The 27,637-nt window shown below is 43.7% G+C and overlaps 1 protein-coding gene across 8 annotated transcripts; it reads left to right on the forward strand.

The window, feature by feature from the left end:
* The first annotated feature begins 725 nt into the window (after nt 1-725).
* Nucleotides 726-27,173, forward strand: LOC112256130 (protocadherin alpha-C2-like). 8 transcript variants are annotated; one of them, XM_042325767.1, is made up of 3 exons: nt 9,920-12,557; nt 22,778-22,813; nt 25,156-27,173. In XM_042325767.1, the coding sequence occupies exons 1-2, from the start codon at nt 10,149-10,151 to the stop codon at nt 22,787-22,789; spliced, it is 2,421 nt and encodes an 806-aa protein (XP_042181701.1). In that variant the 5' UTR covers nt 9,920-10,148; the 3' UTR covers nt 22,790-22,813; nt 25,156-27,173. The 8 variants fall into 8 exon arrangements, with proteins under 8 accessions (XP_042181697.1, XP_042181701.1, XP_042181700.1 ...); XM_042325765.1 differs by lacking the exon at nt 9,920-12,557 and adding an exon at nt 15,499-18,441; XM_042325763.1 differs by lacking the exons at nt 9,920-12,557; nt 22,778-22,813 and adding an exon at nt 726-3,300.
* The last annotated feature ends 464 nt before the right edge of the window (nt 27,174-27,637 follow it).

The raw sequence follows: 27,637 nt of genomic DNA on the forward strand, positions 1-27,637 counted from the left end.
AAATAATAAAGAACACAAAGATAACTAAGGTCAGGGCGTGACACGCTGTGTAAGATTTCAAAAAAACTTTACGGAAAAAAACAATCTGAGAACGGCGCTCAGAACCCAACACAGCCAGAGGAATATCAACATTTTGGAGTCAACAAAGTTAGAAACAACACCATAAATATATATTTCACCGGTGATGTCATAATCAGTGAATGGAAGTCAGATAATTCCAATCACATGGATTTGGTGCCAGATTTCATCATAATACATTTAATTTGTATTGCGCTTTCATTACAGAGTTATATTGAAAAACCTACAACTATATGCAATAAAAACGACATACATTTAGAGTCTAGGAAGATCAAATAACGATTGTGGGCTAGATGCTAAAAACATTTTAGATTTGGACTAGGACTATGAAAAATAAGTGGGGTTTTGATTTCACTCTTTTTGATTTATTCAGTGATTCTCACATCAACCGTGAAAACAACAGATAGGCCTAATACAATAGTACAGGTTAACATGCCCTTCGTTCTTAGTAAAATGAATATCAACAGCCTACTTAGTAATACAGCACAATATTTACTATTCTTTATATATCTATCAATACTGTCTTGCTTAAGTAGCCAATTCTGCAACATCACAACAATCCGTGGCCTCTCCCTGACTCCCCTTCTGCGTTAGCCAGATGGTGTCGCTGTTCACCAGTAAATATCTCAGCTCTGCTTAGAGGGAGCCATGACATTCTCATCCATCTCTGCTGTAGGACAGACCTGTTTTAGCTTAAACAAACATGGCTATTTAATTTACAACAACAACACTGGTCTGAACATCAGGCTACTATATAGGATTTTATACAAGCCTCAATAGCATCCGAATATAAGGAGTCTAGCTAAATCTGACTGGAGTTCAACGTCCAGGATGCATCGGGAGAGAAGGGTTTTCTCGGCTGTCTTTGTGTTCTGCGCGTTATGGGGCAGCGCTTTGTCTGTGACGCGGTATTCCATACCCGAAGAGATGGAGAGAGGTTCTGTAGTGGCCAATTTAGCCGCAGATTTGGGACTGGAACTTGCAGGTCTGGCTCATCGCGAGGTAAAACTTGATATTTTCCATAGCAAGAAGTTCTTGGACGTGATCAAAAAGACAGGTGAGCTGTATATTGTAGAGAAAATAGACAGGGAGTATCTTTGTACTACCAAGACTACCGACTGTTTTTTAAAATTGGACGTTATCATTGAAAGCCCTTTACGCATATTTAACATAGAATTGGGAATAACAGATATTAATGATAACGCACCTCATTTTCGCAGGGACAGAATAGAGCTTGATGTTTCCGAATCAGCTACAGCAGGAGAGAAATTCTCCCTTCCTAATGCAGTGGACCCGGATGTTGGTATAAATACAGTCAAAACCTACCAGCTCAGTGCTAGCGAGCATTTTACCATAGAAATCCAGACTGGGAGTGATGGTACTAAATATGTTGACCTGGTCTTGACAAAGGCTTTAGACCGGGAAGAGCACGCCGTTCATAACTTAATACTCACGGCTGTAGATGGCGGGATCCCATCGCAATCTGGTACAGCTAATATCGTTGTTAGAGTGCTGGATACAAACGATAACGCCCCTAGATTCGACCGTTCGGTTTATTCCGTTAATGTGACAGAAAACTCCGCGATTGGAACGCTAGTAATGAAGCTAAACGCCACAGATTTAGATGAAGGGTCAAATGCAGACATCAAGTATTCATTCACACTTTACACGTCAGAGAAAACACAATACGTATTTGCACTGAATCCAAACACAGGGGAGATAACAGTGAAAGGAACGATTGATTATGAAGATATGAAGTTTTACGAGATGCATGTTGAGGCTAAGGACAAAGGACAGCATCCCCTATTGGGTCAATGTAAAATTGTAGTTGGCGTTACAGATACAAACGACAACTATCCAGAGATAACCGTTAAATCATATAAGAGTACAGTTAATGAGAACATTCCAGTTGGGACAGTCATAGCAATCGTAGGTATAAGCGACAGGGACACAGGTGACAATGGCAAAATGAACCTATCTATAAACCAACAGGTGCCATTTGTTTTGCACAAGTCGTCTGACTTCCTTTACGAGCTCATTGTCTCGGAAACATTAGATCGTGAGAAAGTTCCAGAATATGATATCACGCTCTTTGTGACGGACGGAGGAAGGCCCTCCTTGTCTGATAATGAAACGATAACTTTACATCTGTTGGACGTCAATGACAACGCGCCACTCTTCCCCCAGTCGTTCTACACTATTCCCGTTATGGAGAATAACGCGCCTGGGGCCTTGCTAAGTTCCCTCACTGCGTTTGATCCAGACCTCCATGAAAACCAGTATCTAGTTTATTTCATCATAGAGAAGGAGATAGTGAACACCTCCATTTCCATGCTGTTTTCCATCAATCCGGAGAACGGTAATCTTTACGCACTAAAGACGTTTGACTATGAGATAGAGAAAGAGTTCTTTTTCCACATTGAGGCCAGAGACTCCGGTGTTCCTCCGCTCAGCAGTAATGTGACTGTCCACATCATTATTGTTGATCAGAACGACAACACCCCGGTCATAGTCTCTCCGTGGCGCGTGCACGGCTCCGTGGTTGAGGAAAAGATTCCCAGATCCACCGATAAAGGATCCCTGGTCTCCAAGGTGATAGCCATAGACACGGACTCGGTCCAGAACTCTCGGATTACATACCAGTTTCTACAGGTTACTGACGCCACCTTATTCAGTCTGGACCAATACAATGGAGATATCCGGACCATGAGAATGTTCAGTTACAGAGATCCGCGTCATCAACGGCTGGTTGTCATCGCCAAGGACAACGGGGAACCTGCTCTGTCTGCTACAGTTACCATCAAGCTGTCAACAGCGGAGACTGCCGTTAAAGCCTACTCTGACATGACTGAAGTACCTCTAGAATATGACATATTTTCAGAATTAAACCTGTATTTGGTGATCGGCTTGGGCTCGGTGTCCTTTCTGTTATTGATCACCATATTGGTCACCTGTGTGCTGAAGTGTCAGAAACCGATGCCCAGCAAAGCGGCTCCTCCCAGTAGGAACAGCGTGATCAGCGAGAGGAACTCGACCATCGCAGATTCCACTCTGGTCTCCAACGATGCCTACTGGTACAGTATGTTTCTAGCAGAGACCAGGAAAGGAAAGCTGGTAGTCAGACAGCCTGTGCCAAAGGCGGGCTCCAGATACATCGTGTCCAGTTTACCAAGGAGCACCGGCCTGACAGAGACCAGCGACTCAGCAGCCTCTACCTTGCAGGTAAGAAAACAATCTTAATCTGTTTTAAACAAATCACCGACATCTTTTTTTTGATAATCATAATGCGTAAAAGCCATCATTTAGGGCGTAATATGGTGCAAAAATAAAATCTGATAAGGGGTAGCTGTGAGCAACAAGAATGACCAAAACAACAAACTGATAAAGCTTTACTCCCTCTACCAAACGTTTAAACTATACAATGCCATGCAATGTTTATAAAAATGATGGCAACATTAGATTTTACAAACATAGCGAAATGGACAATATATATATATTCCCATGCCCTTTAAAAACAATTTATTACAAATAACGACGTAAACTTTTCTTTCTCATTATACACCATTCATAGACAACAACAAAAGTGGACCGTTTTCAATGTAGAGATGTGTAAATGCTGGTAAATGCACAAAGTGTCGCTGCTCACCAATAAAACACACCTCTTGTGATGTAAGAGTCGCAATGATAGTTTGTAACAAGGAGGAAAGCAAGGTATTTTTTTTATCTGGACAGCACCCTGGTTCTGAAACCATCGCTTTGACAAAGGATTATCTGAAACACGTCTCGCTTCTACTCCCAAACGGTTGACTATTTCCATATTATCACAATCCTCACGTTTTCAATTTTGCGCTGCGCATGATAAGCAATCATTTGAAACAATGGATGTACATCGGATCATTCAGCCCTCGAGGAGGTACGTCTCGGTCTTTCTTCTTTTCTCTGCAGTCCTGAACATGGCATCTACCGTTACCCATTATTCTATTCCCGAAGAAATGGAGGAAGGCTCTATTGTTGCTAATCTAGCCACTGATTTGGGACTGGACATGAAAACCCTAAGCAACCGCAAGATACGGTTAGATACCATAGCTAATAAGAAATATGTGGACGTAAATAAGGACACAGGAGAAATGTATATCGCTGAGAAGATAGACAGGGAACTGCTTTGCAACATAAAGACAGCTACTTGTTTTCTAAAAATGGAAGTTGTCCTTGAGAACCCACTGAGGATATTTAACATAGAGTTAGAAATAATGGATATCAATGATAATGCGCCACAATTTCGAAGAGATACAATACATTTAGATATATCCGAGTCGACACCGTCAGGTGAGCGATTCTCTTTAAGCAATGCAGTTGACCCTGATATTGGTGCGAACTCGGTGAAAACCTATCATCTTAGCGAAAGCCACCATTTTGGTATTGAAATTCAGACTGGAAGAGACGGATCGAAGTTTGCTGATTTGATTCTGAAAAAGGCTTTAGATCGAGAGAAGCAGGCGTTTCAAAATCTAATACTCACGGCTGTAGACAGCGGGGTACCCACCCGATCCGGTACTGCCAGCATCATTGTTCATGTGTTAGATACAAATGACAACGCCCCTTATTTTGAAAAGGAAAGCTTTCGTATAAACGTACCGGAGAACTCCCCAATCGGAAATCTTGTAGTGAAGTTAAACGCAACAGACTTAGACGAAGGGTCAAATGCAGAAGTAATATACTCATACAGTCTTTATACATCAGAAAAGACACAGGGCACGTTCAAATTAAATCCTGATAGCGGTGAGATAACTGTAAAGGAAATGATCAATTATGAAGACTTCAGGATCTATGATATGGAAGTCATAGCAACTGATAAGGGGACCAACTCTTTATCAGGTCAGTGTAAAATAACTATTCTAGTGACGGATATGAATGACAATCATCCTGAAATATCAATCAAATCATTTCAAAGTCCCATAAAGGAGGATATAGCGGTAGACACGGTGATAGCTGTTGTCAGTGTCAGCGATAAAGATTCAGGTGAAAATGGGATTGTCGATATCCATATTGCGGATGAATTACCTTTTGCACTAAGAGAGTCTTCCGATAACTATTATGAGTTAGTAGTATCAGAACCTCTCGACCGTGAGAAGGTCCCAGAATATGACATAACTTTTACCGTAACAGACAGGGGTTCCCCTCCGCTATCTGACAATGAAACGATGACTTTAGAACTACTAGACGTTAACGACAACGTTCCACAGTTCTCCCAGTCGTTCTACACTATTCCCGTTATGGAGAATAACGCGCCTGGGGCCTTGCTATGTTCCCTCACTGCGTTTGATCCAGACCTCCATGAAAACCAGTATCTAGTTTATTTTATCATAGAGAAGGAGATAGTGAACACCTCCATTTCCATGCTGTTTTCCATCAATCCGGAGAACGGTAATCTTTACGCACTAAAGACGTTTGACTATGAGATAGAGAAAGAGTTCCTTTTCCACATTGAGGCCAGAGACTCCGGTGTTCCTCCGCTCAGCAGTAATGTGACTGTCCACATCATTATTGTTGATCAGAACGACAACACCCCGGCCATAGTCTCTCCGTGGCGCGTGCACGGCTCCGTGGTTGAGGAAAAGATTCCCAGATCCACCGATAAAGGATCCCTGGTCTCCAAGGTGATAGCAATAGACACGGACTCGGTCCAGAACTCTCGGATTACATACCAGTTTCTACAGGTTACTGACGCCACCTTATTCAGTCTGGACCAATACAATGGAGATATCCGGACCATGAGAATGTTCAGTTACAGAGATCCGCGTCATCAACGGCTGGTTGTCATCGCCAAGGACAACGGGGAACCTGCTCTGTCTGCTACAGTTACCATCAAGCTGTCAACAGTGGAGACTGCCGTTAAAGCCTACTCTGACATGACTGAAGTCCCTCTAGAATATGACATCTTTTCCGACTTAAACCTGTATTTGGTGATCGGCTTGGGCTCGGTGTCCTTTCTGTTATTGATCACCATATTGGTCACATGTGTGCTGAAGTGTCAGAAACCGATGCCCAGCATAGCGGCTCCTCCCAGTAGGAACAGCGTGATCAGTGATAGGAACTCGACCATCGCAGATTCCACTCTGGTCTCCAACGATGCCTACTGGTACAGTATGTTTCTAGCAGAGACCAGGAAAGGAAAGCTGGTAGTCAGACAGCCTGTGCCAAAGGCGGGCTCCAGATACATTGTGTCCAGTTTACCAAGGAGCACCGGCCTGACAGAGACCAGCGAATCAGCAGCCTCTACTCTGCAGGTAAGACTTGATCATTCATTTCAGATCTTCTCAAATGTTTCTATAGCCGAATAGCTGAATCAACCTTGTTTCCACATATAAACCAACGTGGAAAGACGTTGAATTGACCTCTGTGACCAGTGGTATTTGTCCGTGTGTGACTCTTTACGCATTCACCTTATGCGTAAATGTCTTTTTTCTTCGTCATTCAATGGAAGACACTTCTGGGGTCATCGTGTTAATATGCCTACCTTTCAGGTCTAATATAAATTCAAAAATATGTTCGGCAAAACAAATGAAATCCCACCAGCTACCTTGGTCTTGTTTCAATCTTGAAATCGATAAAAAAATCTTACAGGCAATAGTGCTCCAGATGTTTGCTTATTTGCGTCGACATTCAGCTATATTACGAAGACAGCCCAACAACATAGACAGCAGTAGATAAGTACAAGCTCGTAATATGCGCAAAGCGTCGCTGTTTACTAGCTAACCACATACGTTTGTGATGCAGTGTTCGCCATGACAGTTCGTCATTAGGAAGGCAGTGTAACCTACTCCTGGTGCTGAATCCGTCAAAAAATAGATTATTCTGCTCTGTTCGCTCTAAAACGCTTAAGGCCTTGCGATATTGTAATTTACCTATATTTTCTGCTGGTTGACATTGTGTTTGAGATTACTTTCTTGTAAACAGAGTTTACAAAGACAACAATGGAGGCGCACAGACGCGGACAGCCTTGGAGAAGGTATGTCTCGGTTTTTCTTATTTTCTCTGCTGCCCTGAACGTCGTGTCTGCCGTTACCCATTATACTATTCCCGAAGAAATGGAGGAAGGCTCCGTTGTTGCTAATTTAGCTGCTGATTTGGGACTAGATGTAAACACTTTGAGTAAACGGGAGATACGGTTAGATGTTGTTGGAAATAAGAAGTATTTGCAGATTAACAAAGACACGGGGGAGCTGTACATTTTAGAGAAGATGGATAGAGAATTGTTTTGCCCCATCAAAACGGCATCTTGCTTCCTTAAATTGGATGTTACAATTGAAAACCCAATACGAATGTTTAATATCGAACTAGAAATCATGGATATCAACGACAATACACCTCATTTTCGAAGGGATAAAATGCATGTGGATATATCGGAGTCAACTGCAGTTGGAGAGCGCTTCTCTTTGAACAATGCCATAGACCCTGATGTCGGAGACAATTCTGTTAAAACCTACCACCTGAGCGAAAGTAATCATTTTACTTTAGAAATTCAGACCGGGAGAGATGGGTCAAAGTTTGCTGATCTAATTTTGCAGACAGCTTTAGACCGCGAGCAGCAGGAGGTTCATCATCTAATACTCACCGCTGTAGATGGCGGAGTACAAGCGCGTTCGGGCACAGCCAACATAATTGTTCGAGTGCTGGATACAAACGACAACGCCCCTAAATTTGACAAAGAAAGCTACAATATAGAAATAATGGAAAACTCTCCAATCGGAAGTCTTGTGGTGAAACCGAATGCAACTGACTTAGATGAGGGAACGAATTCGGTAATAGTATATTCATATAGTTTGTATACATCAGAGAAAACACATGAAACGTTCAGTTTAAACCCTAATAACGGAGAAATAACGGTGAAAGAAATGATCAATTATGAAGACTTCAGGATCTATGATATGGAAGTCATAGCAACTGATAAGGGGACCAACTCTTTATCAGGTCAGTGTAAAATAACTATTCTAGTGACGGATATGAATGACAATCATCCTGAAATATCAATCAAATCATATCAAAGTCCCATAAAGGAGGATATAGCGGTAGACACGGTGATAGCAGTTGTCAGTGTCAGCGATAAAGATTCAGGTGAAAATGGTATTGTCGATATCCATATTGCGGATGAATTACCTTTTGCACTAAGAGAGTCTTCCGATAACTATTATGAGTTAGTAGTATCAGAACCTCTCGACCGTGAGAAGGTCCCAGAATATGACATAACTTTTACCGTAACAGACAGGGGTTCCCCTCCGCTATCTGACAATGAAACGATGACTTTAGAACTACTAGACGTTAACGACAACGTTCCACAGTTCTCCCAGTCGTTCTACACTATTCCCGTTATGGAGAATAACGCGCCTGGGGCCTTGCTAAGTTCCCTCACTGCGTTTGATCCAGACCTCCATGAAAACCAGTATCTAGTTTATTTTATCATAGAGAAGGAGATAGTGAACACCTCCATTTCCATGCTGTTTTCCATCAATCCGGAGAACGGTAATCTTTACGCACTAAAGACGTTTGACTATGAGATAGAGAAAGAGTTCCTTTTCCACATTGAGGCCAGAGACTCCGGTGTTCCTCCGCTCAGCAGTAATGTGACTGTCCACATCATTATTGTTGATCAGAACGACAACACCCCGGCCATAGTCTCTCCGTGGCGCGTGCACGGCTCCGTGGTTGAGGAAAAGATTCCCAGATCCACCGATAAAGGATCCCTGGTCTCCAAGGTGATAGCAATAGACACGGACTCGGTCCAGAACTCTCGGATTACATACCAGTTTCTACAGGTTACTGACGCCACCTTATTCAGTCTGGACCAATACAATGGAGATATCCGGACCATGAGAATGTTCAGTTACAGAGATCCGCGTCATCAACGGCTGGTTGTCATCGCCAAGGACAACGGGGAACCTGCTCTGTCTGCTACAGTTACCATCAAGCTGTCAACAGTGGAGACTGCCGTTAAAGCCTACTCTGACATGACTGAAGTCCCTCTAGAATATGACATATTTTCAGACTTAAACCTGTATTTGGTGATCGGCTTGGGCTCGGTGTCCTTTCTGTTATTGATCACCATATTGGTCACATGTGTGCTGAAGTGTCAGAAACCGATGCCCAGCATAGCGGCTCCTCCCAGTAGGAACAGCGTGATCAGTGATAGGAACTCGACCATCGCAGATTCCACTCTGGTCTCCAACGATGCCTACTGGTACAGTATGTTTCTAGCAGAGACCAGGAAAGGAAAGCTGGTAGTCAGACAGCCTGTGCCAAAGGCGGGCTCCAGATACATTGTGTCCAGTTTACCAAGGAGCACCGGCCTGACAGAGACCAGCGAATCAGCAGCCTCTACTCTGCAGGTAAGACTTGATCATTCATTTCAGATCTTCTCAAATGTTTCTATAGCCGAATAGCTGAATCAACCTTGTTTCCACATATAAACCAACGTGGAAAGACGTTGAATTGACCTCTGTGACCAGTGGTATTTGTCCGTGTGTGACTCTTTACGCATTCACCTTATGCGTAAATGTCTTTTTTCTTCGTCATTCAATGGAAGACACTTCTGGGGTCATCGTGTCAATATGCCTACCTTTCAGGTCTAATATAAATTCAAAAATATGTTCGGCAAAACAAATGAAATCCCACCAGCTACCTTGGTCTTGTTTCAATCTTGAAATCGATAAAAAAATCTTACAGGCAATAGTGCTCCAGATGTTTGCTTATTTGCGTCGACATTCAGCTATATTACGAAGACAGCCCAACAACATAGACAGCAGTAGATAAGTACAAGCTCGTAATATGCGCAAAGCGTCGCTGTTTACTAGCTAACCACATACGTTTGTGATGCAGTGTTCGCCATGACAGTTCGTCATTAGGAAGGCAGTGTAACCTACTCCTGGTGCTGAATCCGTCAAAAAATAGATTATTCTGCTCTGTTCGCTCTAAAACGCTTAAGGCCTTGCGATATTGTAATTTACCTATATTTTCTGCTGGTTGACATTGTGTTTGAGATTACTTTCTTGTAAACAGAGTTTACAAAGACAACAATGGAGGCGCACAGACGCGGACAGCCTTGGAGAAGGTATGTCTCGGTTTTTCTTATTTTCTCTGCTGCCCTGAACGTCGTGTCTGCCGTTACCCATTATACTATTCCCGAAGAAATGGAGGAAGGCTCCGTTGTTGCTAATTTAGCTGCTGATTTGGGACTAGATGTAAACACTTTGAGTAAACGGGAGATACGGTTAGATGTTGTTGGAAATAAGAAGTATTTGCAGATTAACAAAGACACGGGGGAGCTGTACATTTTAGAGAAGATGGATAGAGAATTGTTTTGCCCCATCAAAACGGCATCTTGCTTCCTTAAATTGGATGTTACAATTGAAAACCCAATACGAATGTTTAATATCGAACTAGAAATCATGGATATCAACGACAATACACCTCATTTTCGAAGGGATAAAATGCATGTGGATATATCGGAGTCAACTGCAGTTGGAGAGCGCTTCTCTTTGAACAATGCCATAGACCCTGATGTCGGAGACAATTCTGTTAAAACCTACCACCTGAGCGAAAGTAATCATTTTACTTTAGAAATTCAGACCGGGAGAGATGGGTCAAAGTTTGCTGATCTAATTTTGCAGACAGCTTTAGACCGCGAGCAGCAGGAGGTTCATCATCTAATACTCACCGCTGTAGATGGCGGAGTACAAGCGCGTTCGGGCACAGCCAACATAATTGTTCGAGTGCTGGATACAAACGACAACGCCCCTAAATTTGACAAAGAAAGCTACAATATAGAAATAATGGAAAACTCTCCAATCGGAAGTCTTGTGGTGAAACCGAATGCAACTGACTTAGATGAGGGAACGAATTCGGTAATAGTATATTCATATAGTTTGTATACATCAGAGAAAACACATGAAACGTTCAGTTTAAACCCTAATAACGGAGAAATAACGGTGAAAGAAATGATCAATTATGAAGACTTCAGGATCTATGATATGGAAGTCATAGCAACTGATAAGGGGACCAACTCTTTATCAGGTCAGTGTAAAATAACTATTCTAGTGACGGATATGAATGACAATCATCCTGAAATATCAATCAAATCATATCAAAGTCCCATAAAGGAGGATATAGCGGTAGACACGGTGATAGCAGTTGTCAGTGTCAGCGATAAAGATTCAGGTGAAAATGGTATTGTCGATATCCATATTGCGGATGAATTACCTTTTGCACTAAGAGAGTCTTCCGATAACTATTATGAGTTAGTAGTATCAGAACCTCTCGACCGTGAGAAGGTCCCAGAATATGACATAACTTTTACCGTAACAGACAGGGGTTCCCCTCCGCTATCTGACAATGAAACGATGACTTTAGAACTACTAGACGTTAACGACAACGTTCCACAGTTCTCCCAGTCGTTCTACACTATTCCCGTTATGGAGAATAACGCGCCTGGGGCCTTGCTAAGTTCCCTCACTGCGTTTGATCCAGACCTCCATGAAAACCAGTATCTAGTTTATTTTATCATAGAGAAGGAGATAGTGAACACCTCCATTTCCATGCTGTTTTCCATCAATCCGGAGAACGGTAATCTTTACGCACTAAAGACGTTTGACTATGAGATAGAGAAGGAGTTCCTTATCCACATTGAGGCCAGAGACTCTGGTGTTCCTCCGCTCAGCAGTAATGTGACTGTTCACATCATTATTGTTGATCAGAACGACAACACCCCGGTCATAGTCTCTCCGTGGCGCGTGCACGGCTCCGTGGTGGAGGAAAATATTCCCAGATCCACTGATAAAGGATCCCTGGTCTCCAAGGTGATAGCCATAGACACGGACTCGGTCCAGAACTCTCGGATTACATACCAGTTTCTACAGGTTACTGACGCCACCTTATTCAGTCTGGACCAATACAATGGAGATATCCGGACCATGAGAATGTTCAGTTACAGAGATCCGCGTCATCAACGGCTGGTTGTCATCGCCAAGGACAACGGGGAACCTGCTCTGTCTGCTACAGTTACCATCAAGCTGTCAACAGTGGAGACTGCCGTTAAAGCCTACTCTGACATGACTGAAGTCCCTCTAGAATATGACATCTTTTCCGACTTAAACCTGTATTTGGTGATCGGCTTGGGCTCGGTGTCCTTTCTGTTATTGATCACCATATTGGTCACATGTGTGCTGAAGTGTCAGAAACCGATGCCCAGCATAGCGGCTCCTCCCAGTAGGAACAGCGTGATCAGTGATAGGAACTCGACCATCGCAGATTCCACTCTGGTCTCCAACGATGCCTACTGGTACAGTATGTTTCTAGCAGAGACCAGGAAAGGAAAGCTGGTAGTCAGACAGCCTGTGCCCAAGGCGGGCTCCAGATACATTGTGTCCAGTTTACCAAGGAGCACCGGCCTGACAGAGACCAGCGACTCAGCAGCCTCTACCCTGCAGGTAAGAAAACAATCTCCATCTGTTTTAACCAAATTACTTATAATCAATCGCTTTGACAATAATGTGCTGGATCTCTTCGTGTAAAACCAGGGCACAAAGTGAAGGCACGGTGAGACATTGATGCATATAATATTGGGGTAGTTGTGAACAAGTATGATCACCGAAGAAAAAAACTGAGCACAGTCCTACTCTCTCTTCTATTCTACCTATTTTAGGCAATTAAAACTTGCCTGCAAGGTTTTAATTCGCATGTGTGAATGCTGGTAAATGCGCAAAGTGTCGCTGCTCACCAATAAAAGGCACTCTTCTGTTAAGTAACAGTTGCCACGACAGTTCGTCACAGCGAAGAAAGCAAAGCAATGTATGTGGACATCTCCCTGGTGCTGAATCCATCGCTGTAAAACGATTATCTAAAATACACATCGGTACAATAGTCGACTCGTTTGGCTTCTCAAATCATCATCAGAAGGTCCCGATTTTTGTATTGCATTACCCACGGATAACAACAATCAAGCGATGGAGTCGCATTGCCTCGTTCAACGGTGGAGAAGGTACGTATCGGTCTTTCTTCTTCTCTCTACCGCCATGAACACGGCGTCTGCCGTAACCCATTATTCTATTCCAGAGGAAATGGAGGAAGGCTCCGTTGTTGCCAATTTAGCTACTGATTTGGGACTGGATGTGAAAACATTGAATAGGCGCAAGATGCGATTGGATGTTGTCGCCAATAAAAAATATATGGAGGTTAACAAAGAAACCGGAGAGCTTTACATTTTACAGAAAATGGATAGAGAACATCTATGCAGCTCTAAAACCAATTGCTTTCTTAAACTGGACGCTACAATTGAAAACCCATTACGAATGTTTAATATTGAGCTAGAAATCATGGATATCAACGACAATTCACCTTATTTTCGAAGAGACGAAATGCATTTGGATATATCCGAGTCAACTGCAATAGGAGAACGATTCTCAATGAACAATGCCGTGGATCCTGACGTTGGCACTAATTCTGTGAAAACCTACCATCTAAAAGAAAGTGATCATTTCAATATAGAAATTCAGGCCGGACGAGACGGGTCAAAGTTTGCTGATTTGATTCTGAAAAAGGCTTTAGACCGAGAGGAGCAGGAGGTTCATAATCTAATACTCACGGCTGTAGACGGCGGAGTCCCCGCGCGCACAGGCACAGCCAACATCATTGTTCGCGTTCTAGATACGAATGACAACGCCCCTCAATTTGATAAAGAAAGCTACACCATCAATGTGATGGAAAACTTTCCAATTGGAAGCCTTGTGGTTACACTGAATGCAACTGACTTAGATGAGGGAACCAATTCGGAAATATTATATTCATATAGCCTCTATACGTCAGAGAAAACTCAAGAAACGTTCAGTTTAAACCCTAATAACGGAGAAATAACCGTGAAAGAAATGATCAATTATGAAGACTTCAGGATCTATGATATGGAAGTCATAGCAACTGATAAGGGGACCAACTCGTTGTCAGGTCAGTGTAAAATAACTATTCTAGTGACGGATATGAATGACAATCATCCTGAAATATCAATCAAATCATATCAAAGTCCCATAAAGGAGGATATAGCGGTAGACACGGTGATAGCAGTTGTCAGTGTCAGCGATAAAGATTCAGGTGAAAATGGGATTGTCGATATCCATATTACGGATGAATTACCTTTTGCACTAAGAGAGTCTTCCGATAACTATTATGAGTTAGTAGTATCAGAACCTCTCGACCGTGAGAAGGTCCCAGAATATGACATAACTTTTACCGTAACAGACAGGGGTTCCCCTCCGCTATCTGACAATGAAACGATGACTTTAGAACTACTAGACGTTAACGACAACGTTCCACAGTTCCCCCAGTCGTTCTACACTATGCCCGTTATGGAGAATAACGCGCCTGGGGCCTTGCTAAGTTCCCTCACTGCGTTTGATCCAGACCTCCATGAAAACCAGTATCTAGTTTATTTCATCATAGAGAAGGAGATAGTGAACACCTCCATTTCCATGCTGTTTTCCATCAATCCGGAGAACGGTAATCTTTACGCACTAAAGACGTTTGACTATGAGATAGAGAAAGAATTCCTTTTCCACATTGAGGCCAGAGACTCTGGTGTTCCTCCGCTCAGCAGTAATGTGACTGTCCACATCATCATTGTTGATCAGAACGACAACACCCCGGTCATAGTCTCTCCGTGGCGCGTGCACGGCTCCGTGGTGGAGGAAAAGATTCCCAGATCCGCCGATAAAGGATCCCTGGTCTCCAAGGTGATAGCCATAGACACGGACTCGGTCCAGAACTCTCGGATTACATACCAGTTTCTACAGGTTACTGACGCCACCTTATTCAGTCTGGACCAATACAATGGAGATATCCGGACCATGAGAATGTTCAGTTACAGAGATCCGCGTCATCAACGGCTGGTTGTCATCGCCAAGGACAACGGGGAACCTGCTCTGTCTGCTACAGTTACCATCAAGCTGTCAACAGTGGAGACTGCCGTTAAAGCCTACTCTGACATGACTGAAGTCCCTCTAGAATATGACATATTTTCAGACTTAAACCTCTATTTGGTGATCGGCTTGGGCTCGGTGTCCTTTCTGTTATTGATCACCATATTGGTCACCTGTGTGCTGAAGTGTCAGAAACCGATGCCCAGCAAAGCGGCTCCTCCCAGTAGGAACAGCGTGATCAGTGATAGGAACTCGACCATCGCAGATTCCACTCTGGTCTCCAACGATGCCTACTGGTACAGTATGTTTCTAGCAGAGACCAGGAAAGGAAAGCTGGTAGTCAGACAGCCTGTGCCAAAGGCGGGCTCCAGATACATTGTGTCCAGTTTACCAAGGAGCACCGGCCTGACAGAGACCAGCGAATCAGCAGCCTCTACTCTGCAGGTAAGAAATATCTTCACCTCGAATTCAACATAATTTGCTATAACTTTGTCAGTGTGTGTTCCCCAGGTAGATTCTTACTCCATTTTATACAACCTTAAACGTTGGAACTTCTTTGCTCTGACATGCATTGCATGTTTTCCTTGTTGCTGATGTAAACGTTTGAATTTATATACTTGACACCTCATTTTCTATCTATATGTGCACACTTTTAATTAACTGGTAATACAGTAATACTATTGAGGTCTGTAGTACTTTAAAATGAAAGGTGCAAAGTTTTGTTGACCACGCAAAGCGTCGCTGTTCACCAGTGAAAAGCATTAGTTTGTGATGTAATAGTCTCCATGGCAGCTGCGTCACAGGGACGAGAAGGGAGCATTGTGATATGGACAGCTCTGGGGTGCTGAAACTACCACGTTTGAACGGATCATTTGAAACACAACCTGGCACTTATTAGAAACAGTCGTTGTGTTGTCTTATTTAATATTTTCACTGTTCAATTGTATGTTTTGGAATTGCTTCACACTGGGAGTTAAGCAAACTCTTTATAACAATGGATTCGCGTATTAATGGACAGTCCTGGAGAAGGTACGTCTCGGCCTTTATTCTTCTCTCTGCAGCCATGAATACGGCGTCTGCTGTTACTCACTATTCTATTCCCGAGGAAATGGAGGAAGGATCCGTTGTTGCTAATTTAGCTGCTGATTTGGGACTAGATATGAAAACCTTGAGCAAACGCAAGATGCGGTTAGATGTCATCGCCGGTAAGAAATATCTTGACGTGAACAAAGAGACGGGGGAGCTGTATATTGTTGAAAATATGGACAGGGAATACCTCTGTAGTTCTAAAACAGCTACAACTTGTTTTCTAAAAATGGAGGTTATCATTGAAAATCCAGTTCGGATATTTAACATAGAATTGGAAATCGTTGATATAAATGACAACGCGCCACGTTTTCGTAGAGATATCATAAACCTAGATATTTCTGAATCGACCCCAGCCGGGGAGCGTTTTTCTCTAAGCAATGCAATTGACCCCGATGTGGGCACGAATTCTGTAAAAACCTACCACATCAGTGAAAGTGATCATTTTGATATTGAAATTCAGACCGGGAGGGATGGATCGAAGTTTGCCGATTTGATACTGAAAAAGGCTTTAAACCGAGAGGAGCACGCCGTTCATAACCTAATACTCACCGCTGTAGATGGTGGAGTCCCCGCGCGCTCTGGTACAGCCAACATAATTGTTCGTGTCCTGGACACAAATGATAATGCCCCTCAGTTTGACAAAGATTCATATAATATAAATATAATGGAAAACTCTCCAATCGGAAGCCTTGTGGTTAAATTGAATGCAACAGACTTAGATGAGGGAACCAATTCGGTAATAGTATATTCATATAGTTTGTATACATCAGAGAAAACACATGAAACGTTCAGTTTAAACCCTAATAACGGAGAAATAACGGTGAAAGAAATGATCAATTATGAAGACTTCAGGATCTATGATATGGAAGTCATAGCAACTGATAAGGGGACCAACTCTTTATCAGGTCAGTGTAAAATAACTATTCTAGTGACGGATATGAATGACAATCATCCTGAAATATCAATCAAATCATATCAAAGTCCCATAAAGGAGGATATAGCGGTAGACACGGTGATAGCAGTTGTCAGTGTCAGCGATAAAGATTCAGGTGAAAATGGGATTGTCGATATCCATATTGCGGATGAATTACCTTTTTCACTAAGAGAGAATTCCGATAACTATTATGAGTTAGTAGTATCAGAACCTCTCGACCGTGAGAAGGTCCCAGAATATGACATAACTTTTACCGTAACAGACAGGGGTTCCCCTCCGCTATCTGACAATGAAACGATGACTTTAGAACTACTAGACGTTAACGACAACGTTCCACAGTTCCCCCAGTCGTTCTACACTATTCCCGTTATGGAGAATAACGCGCCTGGGGCCTTGCTAAGTTCCCTCACTGCGTTTGATCCAGACCTCCATGAAAACCAGTATCTAGTTTATTTCATCATAGAGAAGGAGATAGTGAACACCTCCATTTCCATGCTGTTTTCCATCAATCCGGAGAACGGTAATCTTTACGCACTAAAGACGTTTGACTATGAGATAGAGAAAGAGTTCCTTTTCCACATTGAGGCCAGAGACTCCGGTGTTCCTCCGCTCAGCAGTAATGTGACTGTCCACATCATTATTGTTGATCAGAATGACAACACCCCGGTCATAGTCTCTCCGTGGCGCGTGCACGGCTCCGTGGTGGAGGAAAAGATTCCCAGATCCACTGATAAAGGATCCCTGGTCTCCAAGGTGATAGCCATAGACACGGACTCGGTCCAGAACTCTCGGATTACATACCAGTTTCTACAGGTTACTGACGCCACCTTATTCAGTCTGGACCAATACAATGGAGATATCCGGACCATGAGAATGTTCAGTTACAGAGATCCACGTCATCAACGGCTGGTTGTCATCGCCAAGGACAACGGGGAACCTGCTCTGTCTGCTACAGTTACCATCAAGCTGTCAACAGTGGAGACTGCCGTTAAAGCCTACTCTGACATGACTGAAGTCCCTCTAGAATATGACATATTTTCAGACTTAAACCTGTATTTGGTGATCGGCTTGGGCTCGGTGTCCTTTCTGTTATTGATCACCATATTGGTCACCTGTGTGCTGAAGTGTCAGAAACCGATGGCCAGCAAAGCGGCTCCTCCTAGTAGGAACAGCGTGATCAGCGAGAGGAACTCGACCATCGCAGATTCCACCCTGGTCTCCAACGATGCCTACTGGTACAGTATGTTTCTAGCAGAGACCAGGAAAGGAAAGCTGGTAGTCAGACAGCCTGTGCCCAAGGCGGGCTCCAGATACATTGTGTCCAGTTTACCAAGGAGCACCGGCCTGACAGAGACCAGCGAATCAGCAGCCTCTACTCTGCAGGTAAGAAGGACCTCCACCTCTGAATGACCTCCACAGCAAAGCACAATGCAACAACAATATGACTGAGTCACTGCAATTTTAGAAAAAGGGTTCCAAAAGGGTTCTTCAGATATTCCCATAGGAGAACCCTTTTTGGATCCAGGTAGAACCCTTTTGGTTTCCATGTAGAATCCTCTTTGGAAAGGGTTCTACATGGTACCGAAAATGATTCTACCTGGAACCCAAATGGTTTTACCTGGAACCAAAACTAGTTCTTCAAAGGATTCTCCTATGGGGAATGCCAAATAACCCTTTTAGGTTCTCCAGTGCCACCTGAAAGTATTCAGACCCCTTGACTTTTTCCACATTTTGTTACGTAACAGCCTTGTTCTAAAATATATATTTTTAATTTCCTCATCAATCTACACACAATACGCCATAATTATCACGGCTCAGGCTAAGACCCAGATGTAGACACAGGAGGTGGAGAGCATGAGTCTCAGAGTTTATTAGTTCAAGGAGCATGGCATTCGGTAGGTTCAGGCAGGCAAAGAGTCGTAATTCAAATCAGAGTCAGGCAGGTACTGGACGGCAGGCAGGATCAGGGTCAGGACAGTCAGAAAGGTCAGAACTGGGAAGACTAGGGAAAACAAAAAGTAGAGCATAGGAACCACAGGAACATGCTGGTAAGACTTGACGGGACAAGACGAACTGGCAACGGAAAAACAGAAAGCGCATGTATAAATACACATGAGGTAATGGGAGACACCTGGTGGCGGTTGGAGCCAAAAACAAGACAGGTGAAACAGATCAGGGTGTGACAGTCTCCCCCCCACCCCACCCAGGAGCACCACCTGATGTCCTACCCGGTGACATACCTGGTTGACCGCGTTGTGAGGGCTGGGTCTAGGATATTCCTGGTGGGGACCCAACACCTCTCCTCCGGGCCAGTCAACCAGGTACTGGAATCCCCTGCCCTGCGGTCGAACACTCAGGAGTCGCCAAACTGTGTATGCCATATGGCCATCGATGAGACGGGGGAGAGGGGTGGGCCTGGAAACAGGAGACAAAGGGCTGTGAGACAGGGGTTTCATTCTAGATACATGGGAAGTTGGATGTATAGAGAGGGTGCGGGGCAACAGAAGGATCTTAGAGATGGGGAAAAGGTCAATAAAATGTGGGGAAAGTTTGCGGAACTCCACCCGGAGGGGCAGATCCCGAGTGGAAAGTCATACCCTTTTCCCAAGACGGTAGCGGGAAGCAGGGATCTGTTGGCGGTCCGCCTGTCATCGATACCTGGAGGTGGTCTTGAGAAGAGCGGCCTGGGCTCTCTTCCAGATACAGCAAAGGACAAACATCTGGGCAGAAGGTATGTCTGTCTTCATTTTCTTGCTCTGGGAAGGGCGGGGCTGATATCCCAGGGAACTCTTCAAAGTCGAGAGACCAGTATCAGAACTGCAGGCATAATCCACCTACACGAATTGCTGGCTCCAGGTGGGATTGGTGGAGACGAGGCAACAAAGAGTCGTCTCCAGGTCCTGATTGTCTCGCTTCCGCGTGGTCGTTAAAATGGGGATGGATGAAAACCAGAAGACAGGCTGGCCAACTACCCAATGAGGGTGCAGAACGCCTTCCAGAACCGGGATGAGAACTCCGTGATTAGAGACAATGTCGTCCGGAAGTTCATGGATCCGTAAGAAGTGCTGCACCATGAGCTGGGCCGTCTCCTTAGCTGAGGGCAACTTAGCGTGGCTTTGGAAAACCTATCCACCACCGTAAGGATGGTGGTGTTGCCATCTGACAGAGGGAGAATTGTGATGAAGTCCAAGGATATATGGAACCAGTGGCGGTGAGGGACAGGGAGTGGTTGAAGGAGGCCAGCCGGAGTTTTCCCCTGGAGTCTTGTTCTGCGCACACACAGTGCAGGCGGCAACGGACGAGGAGATGTCAGGAACCATGGCGGGCCACCAAAAATGTTGTTGGATGAAAGCCAAGGTCCGATGGGAGCCAGGATGACAGGTGAGTGTGGAAACAAACATCCAGTTGGCTGGGAACACTGCACCTTGCGGTGCAGGAAGTAGGGAGTATGGTCTCGGGGTCCGATGGTGTAGTAGCAGGGCTGTACAGACTTGAAAGTGCGTCAGGCTTCACATTCTTGGACCCCGGGCGGTAGGAGATAGTCCTTTTTATTTACTCATTTCCTTTTCCCTATCTCGCCTGCCTGGAGTTGAGGTGGTTCCTCTCAGCGGGGTTAAGACAATGGGAAAGGAAGGCGCCGGGATGCAGCTTCTGGTACTGGTCAGAACGCTGGGATAGGACAGCCCCCACTCTGACGTCCAAGGTGTCGACCTCCACCACGAACTGACGGGATGGGTCCGGATGGATTAAGATGGACGCTGTAGTGAATCGCTGCTTGAGGTCTCAGAACGTCCGGTCAGCTGCTGCAGACCATATGAACGGAAGTTTCCGTCACATTTCTTTCTAAGAGTGTGTGCCCTAAAACAGGAGTTCCCAAACTCTTTTACGGGCCTAAACATTGGGGAATATCCTGCACCCCCCCCAGGCCAAGTCTATTTCTACGGGCACAGGCACAGTTCATGACACAAACTGTTCTCACCCCTCTTGTTCCTGAAAATAATTTAGCAGCTTATTTCCTGCAATTCTATACATTTTATCATTGGGTTACAGCAATATCTATATTTTTGGGGCATACAATATATCTCAATATTTGTATTATTTATTTTATACAGTCTTTTTTGCTCATCTTTATCAAGGGTGCTGTTAGTTATGGACATGACTGTATTGGCAACGCATACGCCTCCAGTTCCACAACAAGCAAAGTAGCGTGAACCCAGTGAAGTTGTTGGGAAGTTACAGTAATGAGAGAGCAACACCAAATGTTCATTAGAACCACACTACTGTGTAAGAACAACAAGTAAATCCAAGACGGCATCGTGAATAACGCAAATATAATACTTTGGGCAAAAGTTCTGTTTATTTCTGAGAAGAAGCAATGATGATTTTATAAAATACTGTTCAATAACAGCAACTTGGAAAATTACTGAAACTTAAAATGTGTAAGATCAAATTTGATAATGTTTTTGGCATCATATAACCTATTCACACAAACTTGTCGCATACTGTTTACCTAGTTATACCGTATACAAAGTGTCAGGTGTTGAGAGGGCAGGTGTTACATTTCCACCTTCCACCACATTACCAGTCTAAAAACAGGTCTCCTTCTGCCAGGTAATCAGGCCTAGTTCCTTTATCTCTGAAATTCATTCATCTGTTATGAATTTATATATTTTTTTCCCTCTAGCACCTCAACAAACAGCTGCAGCACCTGCATACTGCATCCTTGTAGAGCTAACACACCGTGATGGAGATTACACAGCGCCAGCAGCAAATGTTGTTTATATATGGTACAGCCTACAAGACAATGAGACAGAAACCCCTTGAGCTTTCAAAACAAACAAGGTTACGGTTTCACATTAGACTTCCTGTCCTTTATGAGTCTAGATGGACCAAATGGCTTCCTCTCATTATTGACATTACATGATCTATTCTAATTCGGTATTTGTTTATAGACTTGCATTTCATCAAATATCTCCATCCCCTGATTTAAAATGCATCAGAATACCCCCTCCCCCCCTCTCTCAGTGAGCCCAGTCAAGCTGAATGCCTCAATGAGGCCACTCCCTCCTCCATGCTGCAGAGGTTGTCTCTCCTCCTCTTACGTCACTCAGTAGGGAAGAGAGAGCAGGAGGAGGTCTGCAGCAAGAGAGGGGTCAGGGTTGTAGTGAACTTGTTTTGCTGTGCACCACTCTCTCTATACCTAATAATGTGCACTGTCATTTCTCAAAATCCAGCCTTAGCCTATATCCATAGTCTATCTACATGTTCTGCAATATCTGTTCTCATGTTATTATACATTTATGCACTCGTTACAATGTATAACAAACGTTTTACTTGATCAAGGCTGGTTCTTGTAAAAAGGTAAGTATTTGCAGAATAAGTTAGTGTGTGTGCGCTTGTGTGTGAGGGAGACTGTGTGTGTGTGTGAATGGATTGCTGAAACGGTTGTTTTCCTAACCAACTCATGTTACCCTTTTCAGGTTGCCATGACATTTTTTCTTCTACCCTGTTTTGTCTGTTTTGGGCTGTAGGCTATATACTTTTGAAATATTGACTTTCCCCAAGATTTATCAGATAATCGCTTCAGTAGAAATGGAGTGATTAATATGACAAAGTGAGAGTATAGCCATAGGCCATAACCATGCATACAGAAAGATTCCTTGTGTTCTGCAATGTCTTGACCATTGAAATGCTTCTTTCTTTTCTCCCTGTTCTTAAGTACCCTAAATGAGGGAAGTCCACTGTGCAGCTGGAGGTATGGAGGAGTCTCACTCAACCGCCCCGGGAACCCTTTTTAAATGACCTTACAGAAATTATGTTTTCTTTTTCGTGTCTGGTTTTGTTTCAGTGGAGTTCTTCTCGTTCTGTGTCTTCCCCCTCTCGTTAAGAGGAGCGGTGGTTTTGATCACAAATGTCCCTCTGGTGATACCCCTGCCCCGTTCCTAATGGCTTCATCCATGAAAAGCACCAGATTGGGTCTGTCCTGCATCAACCTTTTGCCCGTTTTTAACAGAACCTCATCCCCAAACTAGCCAATGCTGCCCATGTTAGACTCTTATCCTCAAGGCTCCTCCTATTGGGCCTGTCTCAGCTCTGACTACATAATAATATCCTCCTCCTATTGGGCCTGTCTCAGCTCTGACTCCATAATAATATCCTTCTCCTATTGGGCCTGTCTCAGCTCTGACTACATAATAATATCCTTCTCCTATTGGGCCTGTCTCAGCTCTGACTCCATAATAATATCCTCCTCCTACTGGGCCTGTCTCAGCTCTGACTCCATAATAATATCCTCCTCCTATTGGGCCTGTCTCAGCTCTGACTACATAATAATATCCTCCTCCTATTGGGCCTGTCTCAGCTCTGACTCCATAATAATATCCTCCTCCTATTGGGCCTGTCTCAGCTCTGACTACATAATAATATCCTCCTCCTATTGGGCCTGTCTCAGCTCTGACTCCATAATAATATCCTCCTCCTATTGGGCCTGTCTCAGCACTGACTACATAATAATATCCTCCTCCTATTGGGCCTGTCTCAGTGCTGACTACATAATAATATCCTCCTCCTATTGGGCCTGTCTCAGCGCTGACTACATGATAATATCCTCCTCCTATTGGGCCTGTCTCAGCTCTGACTACATAATAATATCCTCCTCCTATTGGGCCTGTCTCAGCTCTGACTACATAATAATATCATTCTCCTATTGGGCCTGTCTCAGCTCTGACTACATAATAATATCCTCCTCCTATTGGGCCTGTCTCAGCTCTGACTACATAATAATATCCTTCTCCTATTGGGCCTGTCTCAGCTCTGACTACATAATAATATCCTCCTCCTATTGGGCCTGTCTCAGCTCTGACTACATAATGATATCCTTTAGCAATGCTACTATTATAATGCTGATATCTAGGTTCTGCTGCCCTAGTTTCCTAACTCTAAAGTACATTTGTTTTTTCTTCTCTGGTGGAACAGTGACCTTTGGACGGTTTCCTATCAGGGAAACAAACTAATGGCATTGATTGACCTCAGAGGACATCAGACAGAGACGTTGTGATAATCATAATGCTGCTGATAATAATAATAATCTGTGATCTATTTGGCAGAAACTCTGGCTTTAGTTGTAATCCAGATTAAAGAGGGGGATGGATGACGGTATGCCCTCTCTCCTGCGATTCCTTTTTTGTTTAGGGCACACACCTGTGTGTAACTCCTAATTGCAACCAGTTACTGAGCACTCAACCCTGCATCTGGCCCCCGGGGGCCGCAGAATGACAGACAAAAAAAAAAAAAAAGAAATCTGACAATTGTCCGGCCCTCTCTTGCACACAACTGATCCCTGACTGATGCATACTCACAGCATCCTACCCCGGCCCTCCCAGGCCCTCCCTGCAACCACCACAGACACATTACAACCCAGGCTGACATACATGTTAGCATGTAGCAGAACTTCCCCCAAATCCCTAGGTTTTCCAGTAATCCTGGTTGGAAGATGATGGATTTCCTGCTTTTCCCTCCTGATTCAGGTAATCTTCCAACCTGGGATTCTGGAAAGACAGGGGATTTTGGGAAAGTTCCTGGATTTCTGCAACCCTAAACAGAACTATACTGTCCTCTGCATGTAATATTAATATGTGTTCATCTCCTTCACTCCCATCACTAATGCAGATCAGGGACATGTTCTACTGTATCTTAGACTGTTTGTTTGGTGGATTGGACTGTACTGTTTGTGGTGTGAATGATTGACTGTTTGATTGTTTGACTGACTGTTGATGAGTTCACAATAACACAATGATCTTTGTGAATTCGTCTTCACTGCGATGTGATGCCTGACCTAATTCTTTGTGCAGAGGGACAGAAAATGAAATGTATCACCCAGTTACTTAGCAACCACTCTCTCCCTCACGTAATCTTGGAGCATGGTGTACATCGATAGCCCCACCACCACCAGAATCCTCCACTCTGTCGTTCTGCCTGATGCCTTGTCAGACTGACAGACCTCGGCTGCATGAGACGTGTCATAGTCTGGCCAATCACAAGGCTGTGATTGTCCCAGATCCCTCCCACCTTTGTCTAATCCTCTTCTCTCATTCTCAGGGGTCCACCACCACCGGCAGCGGCAGCAGTTCCTCATAAGGCCCCATCCCCATTGGTCCACCAGATTTACATCAGAAGGAACCCCACGTCCACTGATGAAAGGAACCCCCGTCCTTACCCTACTCAGCCCCCTCCCCTAAGCGACCAGGCCCCTAGTGACACTTCACCTACACCCCCTTGCCAAACAATGACTGTCATCCCAAGGACCTAAAGGACACTCTGATGGTCCCCTGCCCCCCTATCCCCCAGCCATGATCTCTCTATAAGCACACACTAGCCCCAATCAACTTCAACGTCCATTCAACACACATGGTTCTGCATGGCTATGGCCCATCACTGAGGGCCCCACACGTTTCAACTAACCACAGTGAAGAGAACATACACTAGAGAGACAGAATGCAGGAGGGTACTACAGGACATACTGCAGGAGTTACAACAGCCACTATGAATATACAGAGACAGACATAGGAATGAGGAATTGCCTTCAAAGATGTACCCCCTTTCCAAAAGGAAAGACCTTGGATGTTAGGATTTTACTTAAGTATTTGTCCTTGTTCGGTCAGAGCACACGTGTGTAAATGTAGAATCAAACAAAACAGTATATCCTAAAAAGGAATTTAGAATACTTTCATCAATCCATTTATCAAACAGCAAAGAGTGAGCCCTTCTTTATCAATACTGTATATGTACGTATATCAGCCCTTTGCTTCATGTGCATGGAGATGTCAATGTAACTGCTTTGTTAGGAAATGTGTTAGATGTGGTCCGGGATATTTGAAGTGACTCACAGTGTCTACCAAGGTGTCACTCTACCATCACTGTTTATTCAGTTTTTTTTATTTTTCACTTTTCATAACAAGAGTGTCATTACAAAGAATACGGTTAGCCACTATGATGAAGTCACAATTATGACACCTCTCAGATGAAGTCACAATTATGACACCTCTCTGATGAAGGTGCAATGACAAAGACACCCTTCTGACATCAAAGACTGCTGGTCTGGAGGAGGGGTCAGAGGTCATCGGCCTATGCTCTCTCCCTGCACAGCTCCTCTCACCCTCCTCCTCCACTCCAGAGCAGAGCAAACTGCACATAGTTCCCTCCTAAAAACATCCATGGTCTACCCATATGTGAGGTTGGAGGATTTCTGGGCTTTGCCAGTGAGGGGAAGTATTGGAAGTATCTGGTATCATTTTGAATTAGGCCCTATGGCAAATACAGTTTCATCCAAATATAATAAGTAAACATTTTTATATTGTTTCACTGCCTTTAAACGTTCGCTTTAAACCTTTATCAGTGAATAAGTTCATTTTAATCACTGAAATGAATGACTGTGTTATTTTATGTGTAATGCTGGATGTATTTGATGCCAATGCTTCAGTATTGAAGTAAACAAAGAAAACAATACACTGGCCAAATGAATCTGTTTTTAAAGTTTACATTTCTTCATTTTTAAAACTATGTACAAAATGTGACTGCTAAACAAAATGAAACTCCAATATGTATTTAAAATATTACTACCGTAACTACTATTCCTGCTTTTAGTTCTGATCAAGGCAAGTATATATGTGCTTTGTGTAGCCTGTATTATCTATTGATGGTGCAATAGGTAGTCAGTCTTTATGTATTGTACTGCATGCCATGTGGATCTGATGTATACGACTATTACATTCATGATGAATTACCTCTTTGCTCTCTGGTTCTTTTAGCTCTCCAAGGTGGGCCCACTCATCCGTGGGACACAAAAGATGCCCCTAACCACTGATACGAGGTCAGATATTTTTCAGGTATGGTTAAGGTCAAGGTTGCTAGGTATCTGATCCTGGATCTGTGGTGTAGGGACAGCTTTTGCTAGGTCAGCTGAGCAGTTCCACAGCAGCTCATTGGTTGACATGCTAGCTACTGAAGCCTACTCAATTCAACTTTTGAAGTAACTGTACATTAGCAGTTCTACCAGACTAAAGCTTCACGGTTGAACTGTTTATTTGAAATGTTTAATAAACAAATCAATAGCCTGACGCAGTGTTTCCCAAACTTGGTCCTGGGGCCCCCCTGGGTGCACATTTAGTTATTTGCCCTAGCACTACAGAACTGGTTTGAATAATCAAAGCTTGATGATGAGTTGATTATTTGAATCAGCTGTGTAGTGCTAGGGAAAAGGTGGTGTAGGTGGTGATCTGTAAAGTGATAGGAAGAAAGTCATTTTAAAATGATTGAATCTCATTGGTTAATACTTTACCGATTGATGAAACGTGATAGGTGGATATGGAAGGTGTGTAAAGTGACAAAAGACTCACTCATCTTTACATTTGTGCCATTATGGCGTCTGTGACAGCATGGGCAGCGCCATTGAGGTTACAACCCATAGGAATCCCCACCCAGTTGACACTTGGACTACTTTAAATTGGCATGGTGGAAGCCCTCGATGGTGCATTTTGCGTCTTATCATGAGGCGTTTTGCATCCTAGTATGCAAAATGCAT

Source organism: Oncorhynchus tshawytscha, linkage group LG08 (assembly GCF_018296145.1).
Source record: "Oncorhynchus tshawytscha isolate Ot180627B linkage group LG08, Otsh_v2.0, whole genome shotgun sequence".
NCBI classification, from domain to species: Eukaryota; Metazoa; Chordata; class Actinopteri; order Salmoniformes; family Salmonidae; genus Oncorhynchus; species Oncorhynchus tshawytscha.

Excerpts from the sequence above, each read along its gene's own strand:
- LOC112256130 (XM_042325760.1), top strand. The coding sequence starts at position 16,030 with ATGGATTCGCGTATTAATGGACAGTCCTGGAGAAGGTACGTCTCGGCC. Across the intron at positions 18,442-25,155 it reads CAGCAGCCTCTACTCTGCAG|GGGTCCACCACCACCGGCAG; the intron begins GTAAGAAGGACC and ends TCTCATTCTCAG.